Raw genomic sequence first — 13,128 nt, 5'->3', positions numbered from 1 at the left:
TAACCAACAAACAGAGTGAAAGTATATAATTCATTGTTCTATTTTATTTATGCTTCGTTCAAGAACATTCATCAATTTAGGTATTTCCAAGATTTCGACAGGGGATAGGCATCAGCTTCACTAAAAATTTCTTCACATTATTTCTCCCTGTAAAGAACAATATCGCTTTCAATGAACTTATGTTCTAGATTAATCTCACCTACTAGTGAGTTGATAGACTTGCTAAAACAAACTATGAAATACAGTTGAAGATAGACATAAAAGCTGTTTACGAACTAGTAACTTATATACAGAGCGAGGGCTATTAACATGATTTACTTTCGTCGATTGCCGCCACCGCCGGCCAAAATTGTCGCAATTCGAATGAAAATATTCATCGTATCCATGTAGATTGACATAGCTCTGTAAAAATGATGAAAACAATTAGTTACGGTAATCGTAAAATGATTTCGAACAATAATAACTTACGAATTGACGGGATCAAATGGTCGCGGTGCGTACAAAGGATAGAGCTCCGCTCGCTTAACAATCTTCTGCGTGTCGTAGAGCAGGAACCCACTAAAAAGCAACAATCCTCCGTAGAGCGACAGCGAAGCAATACCTGCTCCGAGAGCCGTCGTCGGTGGCAAAAACATCGATGCCATCGAGGAGGCAAACACCACTCCTAGACCGATGGCCAATGGGCCACCCATGTAGAGGAACTTGTCGCTAGGAGCACACACAGCTACTGTGGAAAGTCCACCAACGACTCCGGCCGTGTACCAGGCTGCTCGGGTCAGCAGAGGTCCTCCGATGAAGCAGATAGGAGCAATGACCGCTCCCAGAATAGCCGAATGAGCAGCCCAAGCCAGCTGCTTGGATCCGAATCCTGGGCTGTACGGGATCGATTGGGTCAACATGCCGGATCCGATCATCAACGCAAATGTGCCGAGAATCGACTGAAAATAATGAACCATTAGAAGCACTCACTACATGGTGAATAATACTAGGCGATAAAATTAAAATTTTTCACCTGGGGAAGAGAAACTGATACTAATTTTCTGTACGTCATAGAGTACCATTTGGCGACATGTCATTTCGCGGTCAGTACCATTTCGCGGTTTGTACCAAGATGTTTCATCTATCTTAAGGCGAAGTAGGCCGTCATTGAAATTTGTACGGATCGTTGATGATTGTTGCTAATTCATCTCACGATTTCGACTCAAAGAAAATCAGTTGGTTTTGCATTGACACAGATGAAAAAGTATCAGCTTACTTTATGCTTGTTAGCGCGTACACTGATACTTTTTTAAGTCAATATAAACTATCAAGACTGAGTTTTATCACTTTGAAATGCAAGCTGAAAAGTCATCATTTTTGCCAAAACGAATGACGGGCTACTTAGCCTTAACCTTCAACGCTCCGTCATCGTAATCATTTGTATTTGTATTTGTATTTATTGTTAGCTATTGTGTACGATAACTTGCTGTTTTATACAAACGTTTGTTCAAGTCAAGGAAAAACAATTTTAGGATTAGATTACATTGGATACCAAAGCTCATCGTCATCATCGAAACTTCAAAAGCAGTTTTTCTGTTCAAAACTAAAAATTATTCAATAAAAATCTGTTCACTGTGTATAAATTGGAGAATAGAATACAGTGAACACATTTTCCTGTAAATTATCTTGATTTTGAACGAAAAAAATGCTTTTGAAAATATCGAAATCAATGACGGCTCCTGCCCCATTAACAGTGTAATTTGAAAGAAGGGTAAATCACCGATGAAAATATTATTAGTGATAATTTATTTTATTTATTTATTTATTTATTCGATTCTACCTAATGTTGTTACAAATTCGTTTTTTTTGGCAGAGATTTGTGTCACTTACAGCTGCGAGTAATGTCAAAAACTATTTCAGGAGGTCGATTATTATTTCCAAAATTCAACTAACAGGGAAAAATTAAAAAAAAACCCTCGAATTCAATTTTATTCTATTCTTATATCTAATAGTATCACAGCTATGCTTAAGGAAAAATGGCAACAATTAGTGGATTATTAGACATTTCGCAAGATAATCTGAATCTTTCTGCAGCTTTTTCTACGAATCTGAAAATTGTTTCAATTTCAGCTATTTCATGCACCTCTTCTGTACAATACCAAGGGCTTAAATCAAGCATCATTTTCAGAAGCTTGTTCTGTTTAACTTGAAGCCGTCGTAGGTGGGACAGCGCACAATTTCCCCAAACTGGGCAGCCATATGTGAGGACAGGCCTAAACACACATTTGTAGAGAAGGAGTTTGTTGGCTATCTGGAGTGGTGATCGACGATTTATCAATGAGTAAAGGGAGCGAGATAAACAGTTGGCTTTGTTGATGGCCCGATTTATGTGCTTATCGAACAATAGTTTTTGATCTAGAGTTAGGCCCAAATATTCTACTTCCGCCTTCCAGGGGATGTTCGATCCATTGACGTTTATTTCTGCTGTTAGTAGAAATCTCGGTGATCGCCTTCTGGTGAAAAATATTGCTTGAGATTTCGTAGCATTGGTTTTGATTCGCCATTTATGTTGAAATTCCTGTAATTTATTCTGGGCATGTTGGAGTTTACAGGTCACAATTTCGGGGTCATCATCAGTCGCTAGAAACGCAGTGTCGTCGGCAAAAAATGCGTAGGTGACGCCGTCCACTATCAGCACATCACTGGTGAATATGTTGTAGAGTGTAGGACTCAGGACGGATCCTTGAGGTACTCCACATGGAATACGATGGACACCTGATGTGAAACCGTTGCTAGATACAGCAAAGGACCTCCCCAAAAGGAACGACTTTATCAACTTCACCAGGTATAGCGGGCAGTTTGCTTTTTGGAGTTTGAAAATTATCGCTTCCTGCCAAACGGAGTCGTAAGCCTTTTCTACATCTAGGCTTGTTTAACAAGCCTCGTGATTCTGGCGAGTTGATGGTTAGTTGAATGACCGTTCTTGAAGCCGAATTGTTCGTTGGGAACTACAGGATTTGCTTCCAGGTGGCGATTCAAGCGATTTAGAATTAGCCGTTCTAAGATCTTACTCAGGCTGCTCAGCAAACTAATTGGACGATAGTTTGTAGGAAGGGTAACGTCTTTGTTGGCTTTTGGAATGGCTACAACATTTGCATGCTTCCACTTCTCAGGAAAGTACGTGAGTTTCAGGCAAGCATTGAAGACTTTGGTTAAATAAACCAAACCTTTTCGAGGAAGCCGCTTGAGCATAGCATTACGAATCCCGTCTTGTCCTGGTGCTTTTTTGCTTTTTAGTCTCTGGATGATTTTTTTTATTTCGCTAGGTTTAGTGAAAGTGGCAACGTCGATATTATGGAGAGCGTGACTTTCCAAATCCTCCATTGCCCGATGTACTTCTGAGGTAGTTTCTGGATCGCTGCGAAGTTGGTTGTTGTGTGAGTTTGCAAAGTGCTCTGCTAATGTATTCGCCTTTTCCGCGTCAGACACCATGAGCCGGTTTCCGCATCGAAGAGGTGGTTGGTATTTGATTTTATTCCGGAGATTTTTGCTGATTTTCCAAAATTTGCTGCTACCATTTGTTAGATTACGGATGGTTGTACCAAAATTTCGAAACTTGTAGGTGGCACTTTCGTTGCGGATTTGGAGATTGAGATTTTCAACAATTGTTCGCAGCAAGGGATCTCTAGTTCGGCAATATTGCCTTCTTCGTACGTTCCTCAAACGAATCAGAAGTTTGATCCGATCTGGAAGGTCGCGCTTCTGAGGATTACAGTTGACAACTGGCACCGAAACTCTTTCAGCCTCAACTAATGTGGTAACAAGCGTTTCAATGGCAGTATCGATTTTGTCTTCAGTATCCAGGTTATTTATGACGTCAGATGTTAGATCCAGACTTCTGGAGACTGAGTTCACATAAACGGTCCAGTTTGTGCGTTTATAGTTCCTGTACTGACGGAACTCATTTTTGAAGGTGATACTCCCTTCATTGATAGTGAACATCACTGGAAAATGATCCGATGAAAGATCTTGAATTGTTTCTGGGACTGACATATCCATGGAATTTCCCAACAGCACTAGATCAAGTGTAGACGTACTTCTACCGTTTGGAGCCATTCGAGTAAAACCAGCTGGGAAATGAATGAAGAAGTCAGATGTTTCGTATTCCCGGAAAAGTATTTCACCCGCCTTGTTCATTTTTTGGCAATTCCAGTACCGGTGTCTGGCATTAAAATCACCAATTACGAAAAATGGCTCAGAGAACCCTGTTATGGTACGAAGATCACGTTTGAATTTGTTGAGCGTACTTAGGTTGGATGATCCAGGGAAATAAGCAGCAACTAGATGAATTGGAGTAGCGTCGGTGTGAACGGTTACTTGTAAGGCCTCGATGACGTTAGTATTCAGTCCACCAGATTGGGTGAATTTAATTCCTTTTCGAATAAATATCGCCACGCCTCCTCCTCGGGTTGCCTCCGATGAAGAACGATCTAAACGAGTGCATGTGTAGTCATGATGGTAGATAGAGATATCTGGACGTAACCAGGTTTCTGTCACAACTGCAATATCGATATTCTGGTTGTCCAGTAGATTGAAGAATTCGCTTTCCTTATTACGAATAGAACGACTGTTCCAATTAAGTATGTTCAAGCTGGTTGTGTTATCCATTGTACACATACTTGATCATCAATTCCGACAAGGCGAGAAATTGCTGTGTCTTCGTTTTACACGAAGAGAGACGAGTGAATAAATCGCTAGCAAGATTCATAAACTCGTGTAGCGAAAATAGTTCCGATTGATCGGGACCAGCATAACCACCACCACCAGCAGCACCATCAACAGCAACAGCAGCAGCAGCAACAACAGTAGCAGAAGACCCATCTTTGATAGCGTCAGCGAATGATTTACTCGGAGTAACAAACGTGGAACGAAAGCTGCGACCTCCCGGGGCATGGGACAAAGCAGGTGCATCCTTTCTTCGTGAGCTTTGCATCTTTTTCTTCTCTTCATTTTCCTGGATGTGGTTTTTCCTTGCTGGACATCCTTTGTAACTAGAAGTATGGTTCTGGCTGCAGTTGGCGCAACGAATTTTTGAACGATCATCTGTTGCTCTACGAGGCGGTAATGTACAGTCCTTCGTGAGATGCAGTTCCCCACATTTGACACACTTTGCATCCATATTACAGTTGCGCATTCCGTGGCCGAACTTTTGACACCGATAACACTGGATAACTTCTCCAATCCTCCTTGAGAAAAAGCGCCAACTGACAACTACATTGAACAGCATTTTTATTTTTTGCAGTTCCTTCAATTTCACGGCACCCTTCGGGAATTTTAGCAGGTACAGAGCTGAATCTTCATCTTTCGATGAGTACAGTAACTTGACCTCTACTGGGAGAACATTTGCTTGCTTCAGTTCTTCTCGCACTTCCTCCAAATCGAGCACCGGCAGACCACCTAGCACTATTCTGATCGGAACTTCGTCGCTTGTACCGTGGGTGAAAAATTTAACATTTTCCGATTTGAGGGCAGCAACAACAACGGTAAATTTCGTCTTTTCTTTAACGTGAATACGAATGCCGCCTTTGATGATTTTCTGTGCGTAATTTTTCTCACCTACTTCTACACTCAAAATAATCCAAACGTCATTGTTACGTGAAAACATACGTGATTTTTTTCCATCGCACTTTTCACGTAGCTCCTACGCAAACCATAGGTAGCCCAGAATGAACGCATGAACTTTGGAAGTTCGTCCATTCCACCGTCGCTAAACGTAAGAGCTACGTGAATTTTCCGGTAGCCTTTACGAAGCGTTTCAATAGGACCTAGATGGTTTTGCATTAAATTTAACTGTAATAAAGACTAATCTTATTTCTAATAGGCTTTGGAAGAAAACTAATTCCCAATTGGAAAATGTAAACAAATTTAAAAGATTGTGATATTTTTATTGTCAATCTGAGCATTTTGAATCCTGTTTCCTCAATTTTGTGAGTTTGATCTGTCTTGTCGTAGCCTTCGCGTGCCATAATTGATAGAGGTTATAAATCACCTGTAAAATATGAAGTAATGCAGGGATTCTTCGATATTCAAAGCATATTTACCTTGAAATCAATCTTACACAGAGATTAAAGCAACAGCAGCTTCTGAAGTTCTTCACAAATCAAGCGGGCGCCATCTTAGGATTTGAGCTCAATACCGAATGTACGTACAATATTCAGATGTCAAAATGAACTTAGGCACCTACGTGAATTCCACGTAAGTGCGATAGGTAACCTCAATAAACATTACCGAGTCACTGTTTGGTGGTTATTAATGGTTTAGTGATCTTCATCTTAGTCAGGTGAAGTGGAGGTAAAATGAATTTGGAATGATCTACGTGATTTTTCACGTGGCAATGACGTTTGGATTTTTTTGAGTGTGATAGCCCTATCCGCCAGACTGTGATTAGAGTGACTGTACACTCAAAAAAATCCAAACGTCATTGCCACGTGAAAAATCACGTAGATCATTCCAAATTCATTTTACCTCCACTTCACCTGACTAAGATGAAGATCACTAAACCATTAATAACCACCAAACAGTGACTCGGTAATGTTTATTGAGGTTACCTATCGCACTTACGTGGAATTCACGTAGGTGCCTAAGTTCATTTTGACATCTGAATATTGTACGTACATTCGGTATTGAGCTCAAATCCTAAGATGGCGCCCGCTTGATTTGTGAAGAACTTCAGAAGCTGCTGTTGCTTTAATCTCTGTGTAAGATTGATTTCAAGGTAAATATGCTTTGAATATCGAAGAATCCCTGCATTACTTCATATTTTACAGGTGATTTATAACCTCTATCAATTATGGCACGCGAAGGCTACGACAAGACAGATCAAACTCACAAAATTGAGGAAACAGGATTCAAAATGCTCAGATTGACAATAAAAATATCACAATCTTTTAAATTTGTTTACATTTTCCAATTGGGAATTAGTTTTCTTCCAAAGCCTATTAGAAATAAGATTAGTCTTTATTACAGTTAAATTTAATGCAAAACCATCTAGGTCCTATTGAAACGCTTCGTAAAGGCTACCGGAAAATTCACGTAGCTCTTACGTTTAGCGACGGTGGAATGGACGAACTTCCAAAGTTCATGCGTTCATTCTGGGCTACCTATGGTTTGCGTAGGAGCTACGTGAAAAGTGCGATGGAAAAAAATCACGTATGTTTTCACGTAACAATGACGTTTGGATTATTTTGAGTGTAGTTTTTATGTCACAATGTACCTCAAAGTACCATTAATTATTACCTTAAATTTTTGATTATTAATTATTAAAAAAAATATCCTTAAATTTATAACCAGTTTGAACAAATATTGTTAAAAGTGATGTTTGGCTTGAGCCTGAATTTTATTTCGGTGATAGATTAAAACTCATATTAGGAAGATCCAGAAGCAGAGCAATTGTCCAGGAACCCATTCAAGGATCACCGAGTTAACTGAATTCAGTTACTTAATTTGAGTACGACATGCGATAACAAGGCTCGACCTGTTGTCCGAAGCAAGAGCTTTTATTGCAGCCTGACTATCTGAACAGAAGTATATGACGTTGCCCATAACATGCTGTTAAAGTGCTGATTGCGCTCTACACATAAGAGCAAATATTGTGCCTACCAAGTGAGTAGAACTGATTCAGTGTTTGCTCACGAAAATATACACCTGAACCAGATTTACCTTCAAGAAGGGAACCTTCAGGACTTCTTTCCAAATAGCCAGACGTCCACTCTTCCCGTAATTGTATGGTAAATGTTCTGTAAGGAAAATGACAAGCAAATGTGAGATCACTTAAAGCAAGGACAATTTTGTTCCAGTTCACTAAAAGTGGAAACAACAAAGTGTGTGTAGATCTGAGATTTGCTTTTTTTTTTCTCCAGTTGATCAAATACGCATAAACGGTAACAGTAAGAAAGTGCTTCTTGTTTAAGACGCATGTTTAGCCTCGAGCGCTGCCGTGGGAGTCGTAGAGAACGCACTCGACATCGACATCAAGCACATCCTTTGGGGATGACCCAACTTTGATTAGATTGTTCTCACTTCGCTCTTTTACCACCACAAAAGACACCCATATGCCAATATTGGTCGAACAACAGTGTGGAGAGAGGGTCTTCCAAGCATCCAATCACGGCGAGTATTTTTCTTCTGTACGCTCCCAACTGTCGCCTGATATTTACATGGATTCCAGGAACATTAGCGATCCTGCACCCAAACGATTCGAGGTCATCGTAGTTTACTACCAGAATGTTGGTAGAATGAACTTATGTGTGCAGGACTACCACTTGGCTGTTTCGGATTCCAGTTTCGAAATTATCGTTCTAACCGAGACATGGCTCGATTCTCGAACTTTGTCTAATCAAATGTTTGGACTAGATTACGAAGTCTTTCGTTGTGATCGGAATCCAGATAGCTGCCAGAAATCAACTGGCGTTGGCGTACTGGTTGCCGTTCGACGGGAACTGAAAGCGAGGGCCGTCATGAACGAATCCTGGAAATGCCTTGAATAAGTTTGGATATCTGTCAATCTCTGCGATCGAAAATTGATCCTGTGCGCGCTCTATATCGCACCTGATCTGACTCGGGACAATGCTGTTTTCGATACGCATGTCGATCAGTTTTTTCTGTAATGGAGACTGCTTCCCCTGTGAATGAGGTCCTCGTTTTAGGCGACTTCAATCTACCGACCGTCTCGTGGAAACTATCACACAATGGTTTCTTCTATCCGGACCCTAAACGCTTCGTAATCCACGGTTGTGTATCCGGCCTCTTGGAAAGCTACAGTGCCGCTATGCTCTCCCAGATAAATCACGTAGTTAATGAGAACGGACGAAGCTGGGATCTGTGCTTCATCAGTACCCAGAATAAAGCACCCATCATTTCGATGGCCCCTTGTCCACTAGTTAAAGATGTCTCTCATCACCCTCCATTGATTATTTCCGTCGACAGAAACTTCTCCGTTAATTGCAATGATAGTCCAGCAACTGTATACTATGATTTCCAGAAGGCCGATCATCATAATATTGCGGAAGTGTTGACTATAGCATTGACTGGGAAAATGTTTTGGATCGGAGCGAATTTGATATTGCTACTCTGACCTTCTCAAATATCTTGGCATACGTCATTGACAGGCACGGCAGACTCGTCCCAAAAAGAGTGCATAGAGTTTCGCGGCTTCCTTGGTAGACTGCTGAACTGCGTAAAATGAAGTCACTCAAAAGAGCAGCTCTTCGCAAATACACTAAATCTCGGACATCCTCTCTAAGATACCATTACGAGGTGATGCTCAACTATGAATATCAACGCGTGAGTCGTCAATGTTTCACGCGAAACCAACGGGAAATCGAACGAAAATTTAAATTGAAACCTGTTAACGATGTTAACGAGCAGTCTGTTAAATATGTTAATGAGCAGTCAAAGACGTACAAATTATCCTCTTCAATGGAACTGAATGGGACAGCGGGTTCCTACACTCAAGAAATTTGCCAGCTATTCGCTGAGAAGTTCTCCAAGGTTTTCAGCAGCAAAACTATAAGCAGCAGTGAAATTTCACTCGCATGGCTCAGAAATGTTTGTGGGCCTCGTGGCCGTGCGGTTAGTGTTACCAAGCATTTCGCCGCATAGAGTCAAGGGGTGTGGGTTCGATTCCTGCTTCAGTCCGAAAAACTTTTCGTCAAAAATGTATTTCGACTGTGCCATTAGGCGTTGCATGCTAGTCCGTTGTCTAGTGTGGTGATTCTTTCAAAGGGCAAATCGTCCACTGGAAACATTAATGGGTCAATGTCTTTTCAAACTAGGTATCAAGCATTGGATGCAATCGATATTTACGTTGGGATGATCTCCAAAGCAGCAACGAAACTAAAAGCTTTCCAATAACCCTGGACCTGACGGCGTTCCATCCGTACTCCTGAAGAAACACATCGCCAGCTTGCTGACTCCTCTTCTTCGCCAGCTTGTTGACTCCTCTATTCCGTTTGTCACCCTCGGCATATTTTCTTCTAACTAGAAGTATGCACACATGTTTCCGGTGCACAAGAAAGGAAGGAAACGTAACGTTGATAACTACAGAGGGATTACGTTACTGATCATGGAACCACTTCTGTCGCACTGCAAGCAACATCTTTGCCTGATCAACACGGGTTTACTGCCAATCGGTCCACTACCACCAATTTGCTCTGTTTTACATCGTTTATAGCCGACAGCATGGTAGAACGATCACAAACGGATGTTATTTACACCGATCTGTCCGCCACATTTGACAAGCTGAACCATACTATTGCGATCGCTAAGCTTGAAAGGCTTGGCGTCTGTGGCAGTCTTTCTAGTTGATTCAAAACTTATTTAACCGGTCGCCTGTTGAAGGTGGCGATAGGAAATTGCAGATTTTATGCTACGTCTGGCATACCCCAAGGTAGTCACCTGGGCCATTGATCTTCTTAATCTATTTAATGACGTTCATTCGGCCATCAGAAGTCCTCGGCTATCATATGCTGATGATCACAAAATGTTTCTTAAGATCCACTCCATTGCCGACTGTGGGTTTTTGCAACAACAGCTTGATCACTTTGCCGATTGGTGTTTCCTGAACCGTATGGTAGTTAATCCAAAGAAGTGTTCCATTATAACGTTTACAAGGGAAGGACAGCCGATAATATTTGACTACTGCCTGTTGGGAACTACAATCGATCGTGTGAACCAAGTGAAGGATCTCGGGGTGAATCTGGATTCAAAGCTGACATTCAAGCCGCATGTTTCGTACATTGTCGACAAGGCATCCAGAACATTGGGATTCATCTTCAGAATTGCAAAGAACTTCACAGACGTCTACTGCTTGAAGTCGTTATATTGCTCGCTCGTGCGCTCCACTTTGGAATACTGTTCCGCGGTCTGGAGTCCCGCTTACGACAACGGCTCCGAAAGGATTGAGTCTGTACAGCACCGCTTTCTTCGGTTTGCACTTCGGAGACTGCCATGGAGAAACCCGTTCCAACTGCCAATTACGAGAGTCGATGCCAGCAGATTGATCTAGAGCTACTTCGCTCCAGAAGGGACGTGTGCAGAGCGCTAGATTGTGCCTTCATCCTGGAAAAAAATAATTTACACGCCCAGCCACGATCACTCCGGAACAATGTTATGCTGTCCTTAGTTTAAACAATATCATTGGGGCTACAAAGCCTGTTGATGAATTTAATAAATAAATAAATGTTCATATAAAAAATTGTTATCAAATGAAAATAATGTCAGACGACTTCATTTGAAATAGGGGCATGAACGGATACTGGTACGCTGATGGTATTACTATTCCAAAATAATTTCCTTGATTGAAGCCAAAATTCCCTGAGAATTCCAGGTTGAAAAAAATCTATTTTAATTCCAGGTTGTTTCAGGTAGTAAACACCCTGTCCATGCCATGCCATGCTTTCGGCATCGATTTCGTTAAGCAGATGTTATCGATTGTTATAGAACAAAAAGTAAAATTTTGTGAGTAGAAACCTCAGTTTCTCGAAGTCAGCGTGTCAAATTTCTATTGAATCCATTGATCAAAATGCGTGAACCAATGTAATAATTGCCCATTCCTCGATACATACCATCCATCCATTTCTTGACACCAAATTCAGCAGAGTCGGATTCCGGAAAACGGCCATGGCACTAGCAGCCGTAATAGCCAAAGACCCCCCAAAATACAGATACGTATCGCGCACGCGTTCCTTCACGAACTCAGGCCAAGCGATCGAGTTGTCCAGGGTGCTGGTACCGGAGCCAAAACCAAGCCCATAGAAGCACAGCGCTCCCAACCCTAGGGCAGCTCCTCCCGCCAGGGCACCCTTTCCCAAGGAGTACGCATTTGGGCCGGGTGGTGCCATAGCTCTTTCACGCAGCGTTTGTCGTTCGGCACGAGCGGTCCAGCTGGAACTGGAGCCTCCACCCTTCACTTCTCGGGCATATTGGCGGACCACTTGCTGGCGGTGCGGAACTTGCTGCAGGGCGGATTTCAGCAGCGGAGTCGAGACGAATGTCCTTCCTGTGCAAGCTAGTCGGGATAGCATTTTGCTTCGTTGGTAACCTAAAACGATCAGAGAGGAATTGCATTAAATTTCATCATCAGTTTTTTTTTGTCGCTGTGCGGAAAACATTGTTATTTTTTGGGATAAAATTCGTTACACAACCATGATTCTTCCGGGATGGATCGTGATTTGTTTACCAGCAATAAAAAACGTCATCAATCGAATAAGTTTCTAGAAAGTTTCATTGCTCATATAAATGCGTAACTACACATACAAGATGTGATGCAACATTTAAGTTATTATTTACAACTAAAATAGGGAAGATTCACATACCTTACAAGGATATTCACCTAAATTTTGCGCTGTTCAGAAAATTTTAACAAAATTTCACAACAAAATGCCTGTTTTCGTCTTGGTTTTTTGATTGCGGGTCACTTCGATTTGCGATGTGCACTTGCCGATGTTTTGATTGTGTCTGACTCAGAACGGCGACGTTTCATTTTCTTTTGCGCGCACGCTCGAAAAGGAACGGAGAAAGTGCGAGAAGTAATGTCAAAAATGCAAGTTCAGTTCAGGACACACTTCTCGTGTGACAATTGAAAATATCTCATCCTCGGAGTGGGGCATGTGAAAATGCGAACGAAATTTCGATTTTGCATATTAAATAAAACGTTGAATTTGATGAGCAAAGTGATGTTAATGGTTCAACGGTTTATGGACCGATGCACGGGTTCACTAATGGACCGATGCACGCGTTCACTATTTGACGTTTGAGCGGTGCCGTGTTATTTACGTGACCATGGCAACAAGTGAATTCGGCACCGCTCAAACGTCAAATTAGTGAACTCGTGCATTGATCCATTTGACGTTTGAGCGGTGCCGAATTCACTTGTTCCCATGGTCACGTAAATAACACGGCACCCCCGCTAATTTGAACGGTACCTATGCAAACTATCGGGGTTCATTTTTAATTTGAACATCTAGTCACCCTAAAAACGTGTTTCTGGTAACTTTTTTCAATGTTTTGTTTTGATTCTGCGTTCCGTTCCATGGACCAATGCACGAGTTCACTAATTTGACATTTGAGTGGTGCCGAGTTCACTGGTTG

General features: G+C 41.6%; 1 protein-coding gene across 1 annotated transcript; it reads right to left on the bottom strand.

The window, feature by feature from the left end:
* Nucleotides 1-24: 24 nt before the first annotated feature.
* Nucleotides 25-12,517, bottom strand: LOC5564019 (growth hormone-inducible transmembrane protein). The gene is made up of 4 exons (XM_021847114.1): nt 12,354-12,517; nt 11,604-12,079; nt 469-938; nt 25-402 (listed from the first exon to the last, which is right to left on the bottom strand). The coding sequence occupies exons 2-4, from the start codon at nt 12,060-12,062 to the stop codon at nt 315-317; spliced, it is 1,017 nt and encodes a 338-aa protein (XP_021702806.1). The 5' UTR covers nt 12,063-12,079; nt 12,354-12,517; the 3' UTR covers nt 25-314.
* Nucleotides 12,518-13,128: the final 611 nt, after the last annotated feature.

The sequence above is a fragment of the Aedes aegypti genome, chromosome 2 (assembly GCF_002204515.2).
Source record: "Aedes aegypti strain LVP_AGWG chromosome 2, AaegL5.0 Primary Assembly, whole genome shotgun sequence".
In the NCBI taxonomy this organism is placed as follows: domain Eukaryota; kingdom Metazoa; phylum Arthropoda; class Insecta; order Diptera; family Culicidae; genus Aedes; species Aedes aegypti.
The sequence above is the reverse complement of the archived record's forward strand: the minus strand, read 5'-3'. Positions and strand labels throughout refer to the sequence as shown.